General features: G+C 33.6%; 1 protein-coding gene across 4 annotated transcripts; it reads left to right on the top strand.

The window, feature by feature from the left end:
- Window positions 1-101: 101 nt before the first annotated feature.
- LOC111623878 (galactose-3-O-sulfotransferase 4-like) lies at window positions 102-19,667 on the top strand. 4 transcript variants are annotated; one of them, XM_023366603.1, is made up of 5 exons: window positions 102-232; window positions 3,605-3,743; window positions 14,151-14,338; window positions 18,036-18,171; window positions 18,262-19,667. In XM_023366603.1, exons 4-5 carry the CDS (start codon window positions 18,071-18,073, stop codon window positions 19,283-19,285), a joined length of 1,125 nt encoding a protein of 374 aa, XP_023222371.1. In that variant the 5' UTR covers window positions 102-232; window positions 3,605-3,743; window positions 14,151-14,338; window positions 18,036-18,070; the 3' UTR covers window positions 19,286-19,667. The 4 variants fall into 4 exon arrangements, with proteins under 4 accessions (XP_023222371.1, XP_023222369.1, XP_023222370.1 ...); XM_023366601.1 differs by having other exon boundaries at window positions 3,558-3,743; XM_023366602.1 differs by lacking the exon at window positions 14,151-14,338 and having other exon boundaries at window positions 3,558-3,743.
- The last annotated feature ends 130 nt before the right edge of the window (window positions 19,668-19,797 follow it).

Raw genomic sequence — 19,797 nt, 5'->3', positions numbered from 1 at the left:
ACGAAATCGCTGAGTTATTTATTACTCAGCGATTTCGCAATCGATACAGGCCTACGTACTTACAACAGTCACTGATATACTCAACGCGCATATACTGTACATGTGTAGAGAGATAGATAACATTTATGGGTACATAAAATCATCCAAATGATTTAACCGAATCGTAGAATGAAATAATACAACAGAGAAATTTTTATCAAGATAAATTTGGTTTTCAAAATCTAAAGAATAAGTAAGTAGTAAACACCTGTTAAATTTCGTATTTTGCAGCTAATTTTAAATAATTTACTACCTATAACTGATATCTTTTTTTTTTAAACTCTTTCCGCCCTGTGGACACTAGGAGGACCTCTTTTTGCAGGCCCACAATGGGGCTGCCGGGTGGTGAGGGACGGGGCCAGACATATCCGAACGGATCACCCCCCGAAAAATTCATGGGGATTTCTCGACCCGTTCGGATTCGAGCTCGGGTCCCCCAGAGCTGTGGGCTGCCACCTTGACCGCTCGGCCATCCGGCCGCTACTATTTTATACTGTAAAATCTGTCCAAAACAGAATCCGAATAATAAGGAAACCTGCCTTTGTTTTTTCTTTTTTTGTGTGTGTGTGTGTGTGTTAAAGAAGGACCTGTTCAAAACGGATAACATATTCGCTACCATGCAATTCCGATTTAAAATGTTTTATTGTAATAAATTTTAATTATTTTCCTTTGATTTTAAACCATTTTCAGGATTAAATTACATAATTCGATTCGAATTAAAACCATGAATCGTATACCGGGAGTTAATTACATTAAAAAACACAAACAAATATTTTTAAGGTAATCAAATAATTCTTCACACATTTCCATTTTTAAATAGAAATATTCAGAGTTTTAAATTCTACCGCTTCTGTTTACAGAAGGAAGAATATAGCAAAAGCTGTGTAAAACGGACTCGCACTTGCACGGTACGGAATATTTTTTTCAGGTTTGGCAGGTTTCCGTTTTGAACAATTTTTTTTTAACACGGAAAGACTGCTGCGTTCCGATAAATTCTTCCCGTTTAGGCAGTTTCCTTTTTATTAATTAAGGTTCTACTGTATATAGAAAACAATACTTTTATTTTTGTTTCGAAAGCACTATAAAGTACAATTAATTAATTAATCAAATACTAGGCATCCTTTTATCCTTTTATTTGTTCATTTAGTTGATACGCGTCGTTTACACGTTTCGGATCTTATGTTGCCCCTCTTCAGTCGACTAATTTTTAAATAATGTATATAATTACTACATGACATTAATTTAAATGCGGCTGGATGGCCGAGCGGTCAAGGTGGCAGCCTACCGCTCTGGGGGACTCCGGGCTCGAATCCGAACGGGTCGAAAATCCCCATAAATTTTTCGGGAGGGTGGTCCGTTCTGATATGTCCGGTCCCGTCCCTCACCACCCAGCAGCCCCATTTGTGGGCCTGGCCGAACCCATACTGGGCTTGCAAAAAGAGGCCCTCTTAGTGCCCACATGGCGGAAAGAGTTAAAAAAAAAAAACATGATATTAAAACGATACGTATAATTTACGAACATACCTTCAAATATTTCTTTCGGAACCGATTGTAATTGATGTTTAAACATATTTTACATAGTAGGTGTAAACGGGTACAGATTGTTATTTTCAGCTCAGTCCAGTATGATAGTCTATGGCGCTACTGTTTTCCACGCCACCGTGTTGTCATCCTGTTTACTCGGGTTTTATTTCTGGGTACAGTAGACCTATTGCTTTTCAGCCTTTCGTATTGCTTTTTCACCTGTATCCGAAAACGATGCCGAAGGCGACAGAGTACGTCATTCGGTGCCCCTAATTTTACACATTTTCAGTAATCCGTCACCTTTTTGTGCACGATAGAGAGAGAATCTGATTATAATACTGTGTTTAGGATAACCCCAACATGACAAAACTCATTACATATTTTTTAAAAACTCTTTCCACCCTGGAGGCACTATAAGAGACTCTTTAGCAAGCCCTTTATGGGTTCGGCCAGGCCCACAATGAGACGGCCGGGTGGTGATGATCGGCACCCCGACATAACCAGGAAAGACTAGCTCTGAAAAATTCCTTGGGTTTTTCGATTTGTCCTCCAGGACAATAGGCTGACACGTTAATTACTCGGCCATAACTTAAAAGTAGCCTTTGAATCTACTTTTTAAGAGAGTCATATGTAAACTTTATTGTAAAATTTGTAAATACAGTAGGGGCTCCCGTCATAGGTGAACATTACGATCCAAGGCTCATTGCGAAAGCAGAAATTCACGTAAAATAGTGAACTCCATTGATTATTTCGTACACTAGCATGCCTATCACACATTTTTATATAAATAAAGCAAATAACAAACACATTAAACATAAATGATAAAACAGCTACTTTAAAAAGTTTTCGGAAACAGACCCTATTTTCATTTTGATACCAAATCTAACATCTTAAATTTTTTAACTGGTTTTTGGACCATCCTTATTAATTATTATATATATACTGTACTTGAAATAATTCAAAAATTTAGAGTAGGAAGAAACAAAAGTATTTTTTTGCCAAACAAAACAGTATGCCGTATAACTGAAAGGGCGAGAATATGTTGCACCGAGAAAGTGTTAATATTTCCCTCATCCATACTACTGTAATTAAATGATGGAGTAAATTCTTATATTGACTGCCTTTTCTAGCGTATTAACAAAAATTACTTGTTCGAAATAAAATACAGTATATTCAATTATTTAACTAAAAACCCCAAGAACGGCAACACTTAAAACTGCGCGTGGCTTCATCTATTATACATTTTATTTAAAAAACTTTCTACATTATTAATTATTATAAAATGGCAAAAGGCTTAATTTTAAGAGCGCTTTAATAAAAAAAAAAAAAAAAAACTGTAAATCTAATAACCAGTAAAATCTTCATTTCAGTCCGACCCCACGCGAAATACAACACGTGACTCCCTCTATCAACCCAACCCTTCGGGACCATTAACCGCCAAACTTTAATAGCCTTAATGCCCCTAACACAAACCTTCCTGAAAAATTTCTGAAATTTTTGACAAAAGGCACAGGAGTTTTTAAGCTTCAAAGTGAATAAACAAAATCCAAATTAAGATGTTGGCATAAATGCAATTTACACCAAGACATCTCGTGTAACAATAATCAAGAGGAATTTCAAAGTATACGTAGATGTAATGTACAGTACTTGGCCACTTCATTATATATCCATTTTCTCCCTTCGATTCTTAAATACATAGATATTTTAAAGCTGTATTATAATAATTACATGTTAATTAAAATTTATTTTTAATTCTTCCATTGGTAATGACTAATTTCCAATGGAAGAATATCTAATTTAAATTCGAAACAAGAGAAATAATTAGGTTTTATCTAAAGTACTTGAACCATATCTGTCTTTGATTTTTATTTATTTACATTAAATTAAATCTGAAGTAACTTAATCTCAATTTTTGTTTCTTGCGGATCGAACAGAAGAGATAATAATCTGTAATCAAATTACAGTATTTATTTTCAATATTTAATTCATTTCAGCTTGCATAAAGAAACTCTTTCATTATCTTCCTTTGTTCTCGAATCAGTAAAACCTGCCTAAACGGAAAAACCTTCGAAGCAGAGCCATTTTTTACGTTAAACAAGAACCTGTTCAAAGCGGAAACCTGAGATTTAGATTTACACGGATTTTACTGTACACTCGTTTCTGGCAATACACCAATGCAGGTATGTGTACTGTACATTGCTTTTATATTAATGTAATTAAGAGAATTAAGATTATTCCAATTAAAATATTAATCAATTTTCATAATATATGTAACTTGCCTGAAGAGATGAAATGGTGTAAACTTTAAATTCACATTTCTTTAATTCACCTTTCATCCTTAGAAATAATTAAATTATTAAGATATCTGTGATATTTATAAGTTTTGCGTTCAGTAATACTAAGAAAGTATTCAGAATATGAAAGAATACTTATATGATTAAATTTATAATAATTTATAATTCAAATATATATAATACACCCATACAGAAAAAAAAACATCAATTTTTTGCATTTCTCGACGTTTCAAGGTGTCCTAAGTCCAAAAAATGTAAAAATATTCGAAGGTTTCATTTTTTTGAGAAATCGCCATACTTTCCTTCTTTTAGTTATATTTAACAGCCCGGAAAGTATAAGTACAGTAATTTCAAATAAATTTATTCTTTCTTCACACACAATATTTATAAAAAAACAAAAAGAAAAAATTGTTAATTACTACATTAAAACAATATAATTTAAAATTATTTGGAAATAAATGTACGATCAGTTTCATATTTCCTACACTAATATAGTGTAATGAATCCTTCCATTATTCGGGATGTCTACCAGTGGTCAATGGTTAAAACCACCGAACACCGAGAGTTAGTCGCGGGTTTACGCCTTATCAACGGGCTGGCCACGTGGAGATTTCCGGGTTTTTTCGCTTTAGTAACTCCTAAATAGGGGCCAGTTTCCCAAGTTTCCCATAAAACACTGCCCGTTGGCTCAATGGCGTAGCGTAGTGGGGGTGGCAGGGGTGGCAGGGGCGGCCCGCCCCGGGCGGAACTTTTAGGAGCGGCAAAATTTTACAATAAATAATACAGTAGAGAATCGATTATCCGACTCAATTGGGGACTCAGGTTGGTCGGATAACCGAAAAAATGAAAATATACATTATTAATACAGGTAACCCTCGGTTTATGCCGCAGTTCCGTTCCTACAAAAGCCGGCGTAAAACAAACCCATATTTACAGTGAGGTATAGGGTTAGGTTCTACATAAGTGAAAATACAATATAATACAAAATACATATAAATTTAATTTTTAAAATGTATTTTAACATAAAATAAAGTAAAATGTTTTTATTTAAAAATTTTAGTTTCGAATTTCTTACATTTTTCGGAAAAAAGTATCCATCTTTAATCATTTACATTTTTGTTTCCTTTCATAAGAATTTTGGAATATGGTCAAATGGATGCGATGATGCTCCTTTTTACATTTGCACTTCGCTCCCAATCATTGTCAAACTTTCCTTAGTTGAAAGGATACGTTAATCCGACGTAGAACTACGGACGAGCGGAGACACTGATTGGTCGACCACCGGTCGCCGTAGCGCATATACTGTATAAGGTCAGTTTGAGTGGGAAAATTCAAGGTGGCTAAGGAGAGATAAATATCGTCTGGCCAACGAGAAGTAGATTTGTCTCACTAACGATAATTTGTGATCGCCGGAAGNCCTAATAGTTGACTCATTTAAATTAAAATGCCTACCAATATCAGCTATCCGCTCTTGATTTTTAATTTGATCCAAAATTTCTATCTTTGTTTGAAGAGATATAAATTTCCTTTTTAACGACGATCCTTTTTTTTCATTCGACATTGTTATGGCTAAAATTTTTTTCAAGTAGTTTTGTGGATAGTAAAAATCAAAAAAAATAACTTCCTTTTACTATGTTGTTAAAAATATACACCCAATAAAAGTACATACTGTATTTTGGACCACTTTTGTGGTCCCCACCTGTTGAGTATAAATTATCAAAAATTCAGTGATATATTTGACTGTTTATGGTAACTGATGCACATCTATCTAGAAACCGGTCTTCCCCTAAAACTTTCNTTGACTCGTGGGTACCTAAACGTTTAGTATTTTAATATTAATTTAATGAAAATGTATACATACCTAATAATATTAAACAGAAAAAATAAATATATTCAATAAAAATCTTTTTTTTTTTACGAATGTACAATGTCGCGGCTCGGTAAATAAGTCAACACTGAAATGAAAACCAGTCTAGCATAGGGAAAATCGGGGAATTACACCTCGAAACAGCGAATTGCGCAGCGGCGTTATTGTGAATCGGCGTAAATTGAACCGGCGTAAACCGAGGGCTACCTGTATAGTATATTAGTATATCGCTATTAACCAACTTCGCGTTGAATTTTCATCGATGTTAAGCCTAACAAATTTTTTTTTAAAATAATAATCGTTGCTATTGTATCGTTAAAAATTATTTTTAAATTATTTTATTGTTCACAAAACAAACAACCACTCATAATTAGAAAATTAAGTCTCGTTTAAATACTGGCCTCCCTTCAATGGTCGAGCCAGTGTTGCCAGCTAAAACACGCAAAAATTTAACAAAAATAATATTAAAGTAGCCAAGACATAGCAAATATTGTAGCGCCACATCACTAGCGGACATTTGAAATTTGCCGACTAGAACGGTCGGTTAACCGATGTGACGATTAATCGGGGGTTCGGATAATCGATGCTCTATTGTAATAATATCTTGTAAAAATTTGAACCAATTTCATTTCATATTTTTGTCGCACCTACGATTCGGACCGATTAAAACGAGCACGGAATTTTTCATTATTTATTCTGTGACGAAACTTAATTTTAGTCTTTTAAATTGAGATACCTAAATAAGGGAGCGGCGAAATTTTCCTCCGCCCGGGCGGCTGACACCCACGCTACGCCACTGCGTTGGCTTTTATTGGTATGCAGCAACGCGACACATGGGCGATCTGACGAGGGGGAATGTCTCCCGGGAGATCTTTTAACGTGAATAACAGGGCCGGATTAACCCACTTCGGGGCTCTAGACATTTTCTTCTTAACGGGCCCACTCCCTCTCCCACAAGAAATAGAGCACACAAAAAATATAAAATAATAAATAAAACATAACTAAATAATGTGAAAAACTAAAACAAATCTTAAATTTTTATTAATAAAAAATATTTAATATACAACAATAAATTTTAGTTTTTCTAGAAAAGTTTGAACAATTTGTTTATAAATTTAAAAAATTGAAATTTGTTTTATTAAATGTCTAACAAAAGTTGTTGTAAAATAACAATATTTACCTTAAAATATTAATTGTCAACAAGACTATGTNAATCTCAAATTATTCATATCACCATCAAACCAATATTAATATGAGTAAAACTAATAAATACTAGAAGCTGATATCAAATGACACAGGTTATATGCTACTGTTGGCACAGAACACTATGGTATTTTTGAAAAATTCAAAATACATGAAAAAAAATTGTAAAGAACAAAAACACACAAAATAATTAAATGTCAACTTTTTGAAAGTTATATTTTATCATAATATTCTAAATATTTTCATATTCCATAAATCTTATCACAACATAGTTCATTTGTTACGATATAAAAACTACACAAAATTTCTTTCCAATTAAAACAACAAGTGATTTGTTAATTTAACCAGTATTTCTTTATTCAAGTTTAATTTTTCACTTGGAAAATAAATTTCTCTGTCTGATGATTTTTATATAAAAACAAAATACATTACCTTTCCAGATACAGTTTCTCCATCATAATATAAGTAGTGTTTTTCTTTTTTGCCATCTTCTGTTTTAATTTCTGCCAACTTTCGTGTGTCTTCACCATCTAATATTATATCAATATCCGCTGTTTGTCCCAAGCCAAAGAAACTCTAAGTTAAATGAAAGATGTTAAAAATATTTTAATTAAATTTTAATAAAATGAATGTTTAAAAAAATAAAGAAGCATTTCGAAAGCATTTTTTGATTGCTAAAAAAGCTTTTGAAAATTATCTTGCTATTGTAAAGTTTATCACTTTTATCACTAATATGATAACTAAATAAAATATAACTCATACATAATATACCATATTATAGCTTTAAGTAAAAAATAAAAATGCAAAAATATATTTATTGAAACTTTTGAGATTGAATCTCAATAAATTAACTTTATAAAAATAAGATAAAACAAAAAAAAAAAAAAGTTTTTTCAAGTTGCCAAGTCTTTTATTACATGTTAAGCCTATACCAAGTCTGAGAGCCATTTTGGTACAGTGCACAAATGGCTCTCAAATTTTAGCAAGTTCACTCTCAAGCAGTACATCAAAGAGTTTGTTCTCAAACATGTGATCATTACTGGAATTGATCTGGATTAAAAAACACTATTGCTTGTTTTTAGGCCAGATCCAGCTTTCCACAGAATACAGTATCGAAACGCCCGCAAAAGCTTATTGCATGTGTTTGAAAAGCCCACAAAAGCGCTCCTCAACGCATGCGCTGCTAGTCGTGTGGATTTAAGATGTTTCGAACGCTCGCAAAAGCTTGTTGCACGTGACCAACGGAATTACCGAACGTTATAATTTAGAAATTGACAAGAAAAAAATATATATATATATTTCCGTTTTCTACTTGGAACACTCTGCACGTTCTAATTTTCAAATTTGTTCTTTTTTCGTCTGAGGACGACGATATAATACTCGTCGAAAGTACTTGCGATATAAGAAAAATCGTATTAACGCTGAACTCAGTGCTTTATCAAGAAGCTAATTCATAAAACATTGAAAGTTTATATTTACAAAGTACAATCATCCAGAAAATCACTTATGGCTGCTGCTATTTTCGTTGTGAATTTGTCTCTTTAATCCGATTTTCAGTTCGGTAGACTATCATATACAGCATTCAGGTTATGAATTTCCTTTATTGATTTGTTATATGCATTTCGGACTCAATTGTAATTTAAGTCCCTCTTCAGTACAAACTGTTTAAAAAATTTTATATACAATTACTTAAAAATTATATACAATATATAAAAGAAGTTCATAACCTGAATGCTGTATATGATAGTCTACCGAACTGAAAATCGGATTAAAGAGACAAATACATAACGAAAATAGCAGCAGCCATAAATGATTTTCTAAAAACTTATTCTATTTATCACTAGCTGTCTACCCACGGCTTCACCTGCATTATATCGAATTTTCTCGTGGGAGTAAGATATTTTCTCGCACTAAAATGTAGCCTATGTCCATCTCCAACACGTAAACTATCTCTGTGCCAAATTTTATTAAAACCTGTTCAGCGGTTTAGACGTGAAAAGGTAACAAACAGACATACAGAATTACTTTTGAATTTATAATATTAGTATGGATTAATATGAATTTCTGCTATAAGGGATACGAGAGTTTGAGCTCTTTCTTGAAGTGGTTCGCAGGAAAAACTAATTGGGAACCACTGGCTTAGAGGTATGAAGGAGTACGTGTCAGGAGTTGCAATTTGGCACAGAGTATTAAGTGCCCAAATCATGCGCGAATAAAAAACCAGACTTGTAGGTACTCAGGGAACCGAAAACCGAGTCAAAGTAAAATACAAAATGGAGACTCTCTCTACAAACAGGCAAACCGAAGTCAGGTGGTGAGAGTACCACCCACAATCGTTCTAGGAAGTGGACTCTGACCCTAGGACTGGACACGTAGTATTTTCTTTGTTAAATAAAATTTGAAATCTAATTTTGTAAATTTGGGAGTGCTTCAAATATGACGTTAAAACGGTTTTATGTCGTTACAGGTGGGGTTTTTAACATTTTTTAGTATAGTAAAATCGTGGGACCGATAAAAATTTGACATTATATTAGGGTTGTCGTTACATCCGATGACGTTATAATCGGGTTAAACTGTATATTGTTTGTGCAAAATAAAAATAAAATAATTTTGGACGATACAATAGCCATGATTATTTCTTTCAAAAACGGGAAATTTTCGTTAGGCATCGACAAAAATTCAACTCGGGCCGACACGCAACGGAGAGAAATTTCGAAACTGGATAGGTTAATTTCACCGAAAATGCATCGTGGCCTGCGAAATTTGAACGATCGCGCCCAAAAGCAGCGATACCAAAGAAGATTGGAGAATGAGAAGGAGATCCGATCTGAGCGTCAAAGTAATTCCGCTTAGTAGTGTCTCCGTGACATAGTCGTGCCCCAAATACGGTTTTGCTGTTTTACTTGTTTAATTTAACCTTTTTGGTTAATATTTAAATAATATAATATTTTACCAGTTTTACCAGTATTATACAGTTGTCCAACAGAAAAGTAAACTATCTTACAAATCTTTTGAAAATAGACAGTTTGACTGGGCCCTTCTAAAAACAGAGCCCTAGACATTTGTCTAATTTGTCTATGCGATGATCCGGCCCTGGTGAAGAAAATCCAGAAATCTCTACGTGGCCAGCCCGTTTGTGAGGCGTGAACCCATGACCAACTTCCAGTTTTCAGTGGTTTAACTACTCGGCCACTGGTGGGCTTTCTCCTTGGAAGTTCGCCCATGTGTTGCATTGTTTCATCTGATCGAGATGGATTCGTATTGGAAGGATCAGTTACAAATTGAATAACTCATATAATATTTCTTTTTCTTTTGTTTTTAGATTAATTGGAAAAAACAAATATATTTTATATCTAAAATTCCATTAAAGCATTCACGAATTAAAACCATCGAGTTTAGTTCCTGTGTCCACTTTCACGACAGTCGTTTTACTTATTAATTATAATATAAAGTAAGTCTGTTTGTGTAATTTAGCCGAATCTACTTTAACTAAGATCTTAATTTTCATTTAAGCTATAATTAACCGTTCATTCGAATTAAATTATTTATATTCTGAGCGATCTGCAGAGAAAGCTAGTGTTCTTCCTGTGCACACGTTTCGGACCAGACAAGAGCTTTCAGTAATAAAAAAACACAGTTCAATTAATCATTGATAAAGAAAATATAACGCTGCAGTGTCAGATTTTGGTCCTGCATAACGATCGACACTCAATATCGCACACGATCATCCTTGATAACTTCCTGAAATCCCTATCAGCTCTTTTTTATGTACTGCGTTAATGTTTGGNACCACCCCCCGAAAAATTCCTGGGGATTTTTCGACCCGTTCGGATTCGAACCCGGGTCCCCCAGAGCGGTGGGCTGCCACCTTGACCGCTCGGCCATCCGGCCTGGTAAAGAGGTTTATGTAATAAAAAAAATCCTTGATAACTTCCTGAAATCCCTATCAGCTCTTTTTTGTGTACTGCGTTAATGTTTGGAATATACGCACCATAATTAATCAATAAAACTTCGTACGCCGTTGAAAATGGTTCATTTCCGAATTGCACATCTACCAGTTCACTCTGTTGTAATCTTTGCCATATTTTCCATACCGGATGGTATTTGAATTTTTTTATTTATTACATAAACCTCTTTATCAGACCGGATGGCTGAGCGGCTAAAGTGACAGCCTACTGCTCTGGGGGACTCGGGATCGAATCCGAATGGGTCAAAAAATCCCCAGGAATTTTTCGGGGAGTGTTCCTTCCGGATATGTTGGGCCCCCAGCCTCCCCACTGTGGACCTGACCGAACCCATAACGGGTCTACTGAAAAGAGACTACATTAGTGCCCACAGGCCGGAAAGAGTTAAGAAAAAAAACCTCTTTACCATGATCTAGACAATTGAAGAGGCTTTAATTTCAACCATCCAGTTTAAGTTGCATGGGTATATACGTGCCTGTACACCAGGATTTTAATAGTCTATATTCTAATACTGTATATATAAATGATGCGAACAATTATAAAAAAAAAACGGTATATTTTAAAGCACACAACAAACTACTGTACAGAATGAATTGAAACAACTTTATTCCTTTTACTTCACCCCAAATTTTTATGCTTTACCTTCAATGGGGCTTATTAAATTTCAACTCTCCTCCCTGTCGACATTAAGATGATCTTTCGCCATTCCCATCATAAGTTTGGTCAGAATTACGATGAGAACAACCGATTGATGAAGGACAGAACCCGAATATCAGTGTCAATTAATCCATGAAAATTTCTGAGTCTTCAACTGGATCTCCCAAATTGGCATGTTCTTAAGAGGCATTCTGGCATCTTTGAAAAAAGTTCGTCCAGGCAAACGGGAGCGGGAGGAAGACAAAAAATGAGACCTATCTGGAATAAAAGAGATTAGGTCACCAATGAAAAATTTCCGCGGTTTCTGATCCGATCTCATCCATCTTATTATGGCGGATAGAATCGACTAATTTCTACTCGTGTTACGTCACTTTCAATGCTGGGAATTGAATGACTTAGGGGCATTGAAACTGAATTCTCGTAAAGAATCATCTGGCGATCAGCTTGAAATAAAATATTACAACGAAACCAACGTGTTAATTATACAAATATTGCAAAAACATAATTAATTACGTTGATAAGTTAATGAAATTTATGCGAAAATATTTCGGTAATTAAAAATTAATACGTAATAAAGAAATTTCGATGTGTATTTAGACCAAATTAATTACAATTATAATGGTTCTATTTTATTACGTATTGAATGCACAGTTTTTATTTCCATATAAATACATTATTCTGAAAGAGTTTTGCATTTTTCTGCTCGAAACATGGAACAAATTTGAACTTAATGGCAACCACAACTGAATCCATTGAACAGAAGCAGAAATGAGCTTAAATAGTGTTAAAGATTTACACGAAAATGTTGTTTAACATGAAGAATAATAATATGAAAAATACTTAATTTATCTAACGAAATAAAGCATAAATATAAGAATTTGTATGATGATTTTGTGGAAATCAATACCTACTCGAAAATGTGAAAAATTAAAGAAGTGTTTACATTTTTTGTAATGTATAATAAATAAAATATTTATAAAATAAAAATTACTTTCCGAATTTTCTTTCAAAATCGATTATAATATAATTAATATTACCGAAATTTTCAGGGAACAATACAAAAAAAAAAAAATAATAATAATCCATCAACGAGTTGCTTAACTTTCCCGGCAACATTTGGTGGCTCCATCTGTTATCATATTTTATTAAAACAACTTTTTATATTTTTAACTGTTATAAAATAGCAAATAGCTTAATTTTGAGGCCAGGGATTGGTTTTGTAAAAATTTGTAATATCGTCATTAAGTTCGACCCTACTAGAGATACACTCAACTCCATTATCTCCCTATTCCCTCGACCTTTAACCACCAAAATTTAATAGTATCAATCCTCCTAATAAACAAACACCCATGTAAAANGACCCAAATAAAACAAATATTTGTGTTTTTCAAATAAATTTTCGTTTGTTTCTTTTATAATAAATGAATTTATCTATTTCTACGTAAAAATTGAAGGTGTCTGTAAAAGTAATTTTTTAAAATATCCTTTTTCTTGATAAAGTTTTAATACTTATTATTACAATCTAGACATGCTAATTTTTACATATACTTGTATATTGGGCCACAAGTATATATTATATATTCTTGTGGCCCAAAACTCCTTGACTTCTTCCAATGCGGCCCAGAGAAACAAAAAGGTTGGACACCCCTGCTCTAGGGGTTCATACGGCCCTGGATCTACGTGCTACACAAATGACACGATACATGTTTCTTCTCTAAAGCACATCCTAACATTCGTATCAAAATTACTGTTGACACAAGGGAGCTGCCTAATGTAATATCTTAAGTCGATTAACACGTAACACATTTAATATACAGGCTTAACAGTTAAAACTGAGAAAAAAATTCACGAAACAATAGGGAAAAAATGCTACAATTTTACATACAATTACTTAAATTATTTATTAGGGTATCAGAGTATCAGAGTGCCAAAGGGGTAGTGCCTCATAGGAAATTTTCTACCAAAAACTAGGCCTTATTTATGTATTTGGGTAATCTTATTTTCTTGTTATTTCCACTCTTAAAATGACTTTCACGACTATCGATTTCAATTTTCATACGAATTAAATTATAAATATATTACATTGAGTGTCGATCGTTATGCAGGACCAAAATCTGACACTGCAGCGTTATATTTTCTTTATCAATGATTAATTGAACTGTGTTTTTTTATTACTAAAAGCTCTTGTCTGGTCCGAAACGTGTGCACAGGAAGAACACTCTCCCACTAGCTTTCTCTGCAGATCGCTCAGAATATAAATAATTTAATTCGAATGTACGGTTAATTCTAGCTTAAATGAAAATTAAGATCTTAGTTAAAGTAGATTCGGCTAAATTACACAAACAGACTTACTTTATATTATAATTAATAAGTAAAACGACTGTCGTGAAAGTGGACAGAGGAACTAAACTCGATGGTTTGACGTTAAACGTTCTCTGAGTCAAAAAATGTAATGTTACACATAAAAAGAACTGAAGTAAAATTTCGAAAAATCAAACCTACATCATCTAGCTCTAGTGTTTAGCGTTTTATTCACTCGGCTATTGCCACTCTTCAATATGTAACTTCCAGAGACTTATAAGTTAAACACTAAATTTTTAGAGGTCCAATTTTTGGAAACTCTTGAAAAATAAGTTCTGTTATTTGGACGAGGAGCTGTTTGTGTTCACCAAGTTTTATTCGAATTGGAGATCCGAACGTCTGGACATATTGTAAGTGACAGCTGAAGATGTTACTTTTGTGCTTTCTGGACGACAAACTGAAAAGGCTACCAGCGCCTGCATTAATTGGTAAGTAAAACTAGTGGTAATAAATAATTTGAAGTGTCGAAAAAATTTTAAACCGACGAAATGGTGGCGATATTTTAAAATTTTCCAGAACGACGCCAGAGATTTTTTTTTATACAGCAACGGGCGATCTGCCAAGGGGATGCCTCCCGAGAGAACTTTCTATAGGAAACTGATCTTTTGTTTAGTTGTTACAAACGTCAAGAAAACCAGGATAACTCCACGTGGACAGTCCGTCGGCAAGGCACGAACGAACCCACGACCAACTACCAGCGTTCTGTGGTTTTTATCCAATGAACACTTGTATAGTGTGCCGACTACCAATTTTAGTGGCACTCGCCACTGGTAGGTTTAGACTACACAGGCCGCCTCAATTTTATCAATTATGGACAATTCTTGTGATGATAGAATTAATCGATATTAAAATATAAGAAAACAAAGATCGAATTTACCATGTGACAAAATTATTCACGAAAAATCACGAGAATCAGATTAGATCCAAGCCCTGATATTCATAGTAGTAATAGGGAATATCCCCAGCTAAAATTAAATATTTTGTTTTTATCGTCACGACTAGGTGCATAGATAGACACTGGGCATTTCTACATCATCTTTATTCGGAATCTCCTATAGGCCTATATGCGTTTCGGGCATAAGCCTCTCATCTGTCGGCATGACTTCCGAAACAGTAATACAATTTTAACTGTAAATAAGTGATTTTAAACGGAATGTATACGTGTCAACACAACCTATAAGAAATCTGGAAGTTATGCTGACAGATGAGGGGCTTATGCTTGAAACGCGTATCGGCCTATAGGAGATTCCGAATAAAGATGATGTAGAAATGCCCAGTGTCTATCTATGCACCTAGTAGTGACGATAAAAACACAAAAAAGAAGAAGACCCGGTTTCAGACACATTAAATATTTTGATGATGATTTAATGACTATAAAATTATTTTTTAAAACAAAAGTTCTGTATATTTTGCACAGAGAATACAGACAAGAGCAGGGCTTTCGATAGGGGATTTTTTTCCCCGACTCGTAGAGAAATTAAGAGTTATTATAAATTATTTTCGGCAAAATTATTTTAAAATGGCAGAAAGGACCCTCTAGGGGTTCATACGGCCCTGGATCTACGTGCTACACAAATGACACGATACATGTTTCTTCTCTAAAGCACATCCTAACATTCGTATCAAAATTACTGTTGACACAAGGGAGCTGCCTAATGTAATATCTTAAGTCGATTAACACGTAACACATTTAATATACAGGCTTAACAGTTAAAACTGAGAAAAAAATTCACGAAACAATAGGGAAAAAATGCTACAATTATACATACAATTACTTAAATTATTTATCAGAGAGAGTGCCAAAGGGGTGGTGCCCCAGGAAATTTTCTACCAAAAACAAGGCCTTATTTATTTATTTAGGTAATCTTATTTTCTTGTTATTTCCACTTTTAAAATGACTTTTACGACTATCGATTTCGATTTTCATACGAATTAAATTATAAATATATTACATTAATAGAAAAAAATTGGAAAATTCTGCCAGCATTCATTTATCTAAATGAAAGTTAGAAAAGACTTTAGTTCTTATTTCGAATTTGTGGTATGTAATCGTTAATGTTTGTAATACTTAAAAATGGAAAGTAATAAAGAACAACGAAAGGTTTTATAAGTGAAAACATCCTNCACAAAAAAGAAGTAGACCCGGTTTCAGACACATTAAATATTTTGATGATGATTTAATGACTATAAAATTATTTTTTAAAACAAAAGTTCTGTATATTTTGCACAGAGAATACAAACCAGAGCAGGGCTTTCGATAGGGGATTTTTTTCCCCGACTCGTAGAGAAATTAAGAGTTATTATAAATTATTTTCGGCAAAATTATTTTAAAATGGCAGAAAGGACCCTCTAGGGGTTCATACGGCCCTGGATCTACGTGCTACACAAATGACACGATACATGTTTCTTCTCTAAAGCACATCCTAACATTCGTATCAAAATTACTGTTGACACAAGGGAGCTGCCTAATGTAATATCTTAAGTCGATTAACACGTAACACATTTAATATACAGGCTTAACAGTTAAAACTGAGAAAAAAATTCACGAAACAATAGGGAAAAAATGCTACAATTATACATACAATTACTTAAATTATTTATCAGAGAGAGTGCCAAAGGGGTGGTGCCCCAGGAAATTTTCTACCAAAAACAAGGCCTTATTTATTTATTTAGGTAATCTTATTTTCTTGTTATTTCCACTTTTAAAATGACTTTTACGACTATCGATTTCGATTTTCATACGAATTAAATTATAAATATATTACATTAATAGAAAAAAATTGGAAAATTCTGCCAGCATTCATTTATCTAAATGAAAGTTAGAAAAGACTTTAGTTCTTATTTCGAATTTGTGGTATGTAATCGTTAATGTTTGTAATACTTAAAAATGGAAAGTAATAAAGAACAACGAAAGGTTTTATAAGTGAAAACATCCTCGTCTCTCGCCATAGAAACCAACGTCAAACAAATCATTCAAGAGGAAGTTTACACGTTATACTATATATCACGAAAACATCCGTCAGAAAATAGCACTTACGATTAATCACGGAAGAAACTAAGCTGGCTTCCACTTGGCAGCGCATTTTTCAGATAAGACACTACAGGAATTATGAAAAGGTAATGTGTTTTGTTACGTGAAATGTCAAATTTCCTAATGGATAATTAATTTTATCTTAATTTAATATGATTATGCTCAATTTTCATGCTTAATACCTGAGTATACCTTGAGATTTAAACTAAACTTAAATAAAATTTAATAAATTTGTACGTAAATAACGTTCGGTTTTCAATTTTTGAATTTCTTTAATTTGTACTCGTTAAACAAAATTTAAAAATTTGTATACGTGAGACGTCATTAGAATATTCATAATTTACAGTGAAATATGCATCAAATTCCGCGAATGGATAGGCTTTTTTTCCCCCACGTCAACGGAAATCGAATCCGATTATTGTTAAATTAGAACATTGATGTGAACAACGCTGAAACCAGGCAACAGTGTTTACTTTATTTCGACTGTTTTTCTATTGTGACGTGAATGAGTAACGTGTCTCTAAGAAAGTACGTGACTTTAAAAAATCTACTTTCGTGGTGTCATTTCTCTCTTAATCTAAAAAGTTAATATTTAAAATAAACGCAAACACGCTATTACGTACTGTATATATTTATTTTCTAATACGGTATAGTCAAAGTCACTAAACAGCACACGCAATACAATACTTAAAAATTCATAATCATACTTACCAAGTGTTTAGATTACAGCAGAATCTAATTGTAATCACGGATACTGTAATTCATCAATCTTTTCCGAGTGTTATCGGAAAAGATTGATTAATTACAATTGTTTAAATACATCCTTTTAATGCTATACTGACCGCGTGAATAAAATCACTGAACAGTGGTTGTTGGTTTCGCTCCTCACCAACGGATGAAGTTCTTCGGGTTTTCTTCACGTTTGCTTAACCTAAATAGTGACCATATTGCTATTGAAAGTATTTCTGGGAGGAGCAGATCGCACGCCAGTCGTGTTGTCATATATAACCAAACAATGCCAGAGTAAATAAAATAAATACTCATTTTCCATATTTTTCCATGTTCCTAACACATTTTGCTTTCTCTTTTTCCAGATTAAACAGTATTTAAATATCAAATTACATGTAAAATGTTCATCAGGAATTGCCGTTATTTCTATCGCAACCCTTCTGTTCTGGCAACACTAGGCATTATGAGTGTAGTATTATTGCTTTTCAACATACAAACGCCGTAAGTACTACTCATTATTAAACAAAAAAATCAGTTTACTTAAAATATTTAAAATTATTTTATAATTAACTGCAAAAATCATTTTTACAGATTTTCAGCTGTTCCAGGTAATCTGCAACGCGTTAGAAGAGGAGAATCAGCAACCTGTTCATCTAAAACTAACATCGTTTTCCTGAAGACCCACAAATGTGCCAGCTCCACCATACAGAATATATTCATGAGATACGGTGATCGAAACAATCTAACCTTTGTCCTACCAGCTGCAGGGAATTATCTGGGAAATCCTGCACCATTTAGAAGGACCATGGTACCGGATCCGTCCAAATTTAACGTGATTTACAATATCCTGACTCTCCACTCTAGGTTTAATTACAAAGAAATGAAAGCTTTGATGCCGAACGACACGGTTTTCGTCACCATCTTGAGGAATCCGGTCGATCTTTACGAATCTCTTTACTCTTACCTCAATTTAGACAGAGTTTACAAAATGAATTTATCAGAGGCCGTAAATAAACTAAGCTATAACACGCTAAGTAAACGAATTAACGATAAAATAGGCCTCAATCAAATGGTCTTTGATTTAGGGTTCGAGTACAGCAAACATGCTAACAGCTCACAAATTGAGTCATTCATCGAAAGAATTGATTCGCTCTTCGATTTAGTAATGATCACCGAGAAAATGGACGAATCTCTAATCCTCTTACGTCATCTGATGTGTTGGAGTCTCGATGACGTCTTGGCGTTTAGAGTTAATGCACGTAGCAGAAAATCTGTCGTCACAGATAAAACACGCGAGAAGCTAAGAAGATTAAACTGGATGGATCAACTATTGTACGATCATTTCCTTAAACGTTTTGAAGATCGGGTCAAGAGGTTTGGATATTCATCCCTACAAAATGAAGTTATTCTGTTAAATCAAAAGAGATCCATTTGGTATGATTATTGTGTGAAGGAAACCAGATCTTATTCCGATGGCGTGCGAGCCAAAGTGGTTACGTACATAAGGAATCAAAATTTTAATGATTCCTGTGCAAGTTTAACACGTTCGGAACTTGATTATATTGATTATCTGCGAAAGAAACAGAAGCATCTGTTCCGTAAAACAAAACCTTGAATTTTCTTCGATTTAACGTAAATCAAGAAGTATTTTTTTTTTTACAGGAGATGAAAATGCTTTGATTCTTCCACATAAAACTACGAAAAATGAATCCTTTTTGAAATTCTATTGAGGAATAAACGTGGTGTTTAATTACAGCAGAGCGTCGTTTATCCGAAAGTCGGTTATTCGAAACGTCTGTTATCCGAAAGAATTCCAGTCGGCAAATTTAAATTTTCGCTAGTGCTGTGGCGCTGCAATCTTTGGCTATATCTTGGGCTACTCCAATATTTTTTTGATTGATGTGTGTTTTAGCACTGGCAATTTTGTGTGTCATGCTGAATCGAACATTTTTGATACTACATTCACTTCTAAAGTATAATTTTTTTTGTTTTTATATTTTTCAATATATTTATTTTGTTTGTAAAAAATAAAGAAATAATTTTTAACGATACAATAGCCAAGATTATTATTTTAAAAAGTTTACATTAGGCTTAACATCGACGAAAATTCAACGCGAAGCGACACGC

This window comes from Centruroides sculpturatus, unplaced genomic scaffold (genome assembly GCF_000671375.1).
Source record: "Centruroides sculpturatus isolate CEXI.00-Female unplaced genomic scaffold, Cexi_2.0 scaffold325, whole genome shotgun sequence".
In the NCBI taxonomy this organism is placed as follows: domain Eukaryota; kingdom Metazoa; phylum Arthropoda; class Arachnida; order Scorpiones; family Buthidae; genus Centruroides; species Centruroides sculpturatus.
Note: the sequence above shows the minus strand (reverse complement) of the source record. Positions and strands in the feature narration are given on the sequence as shown.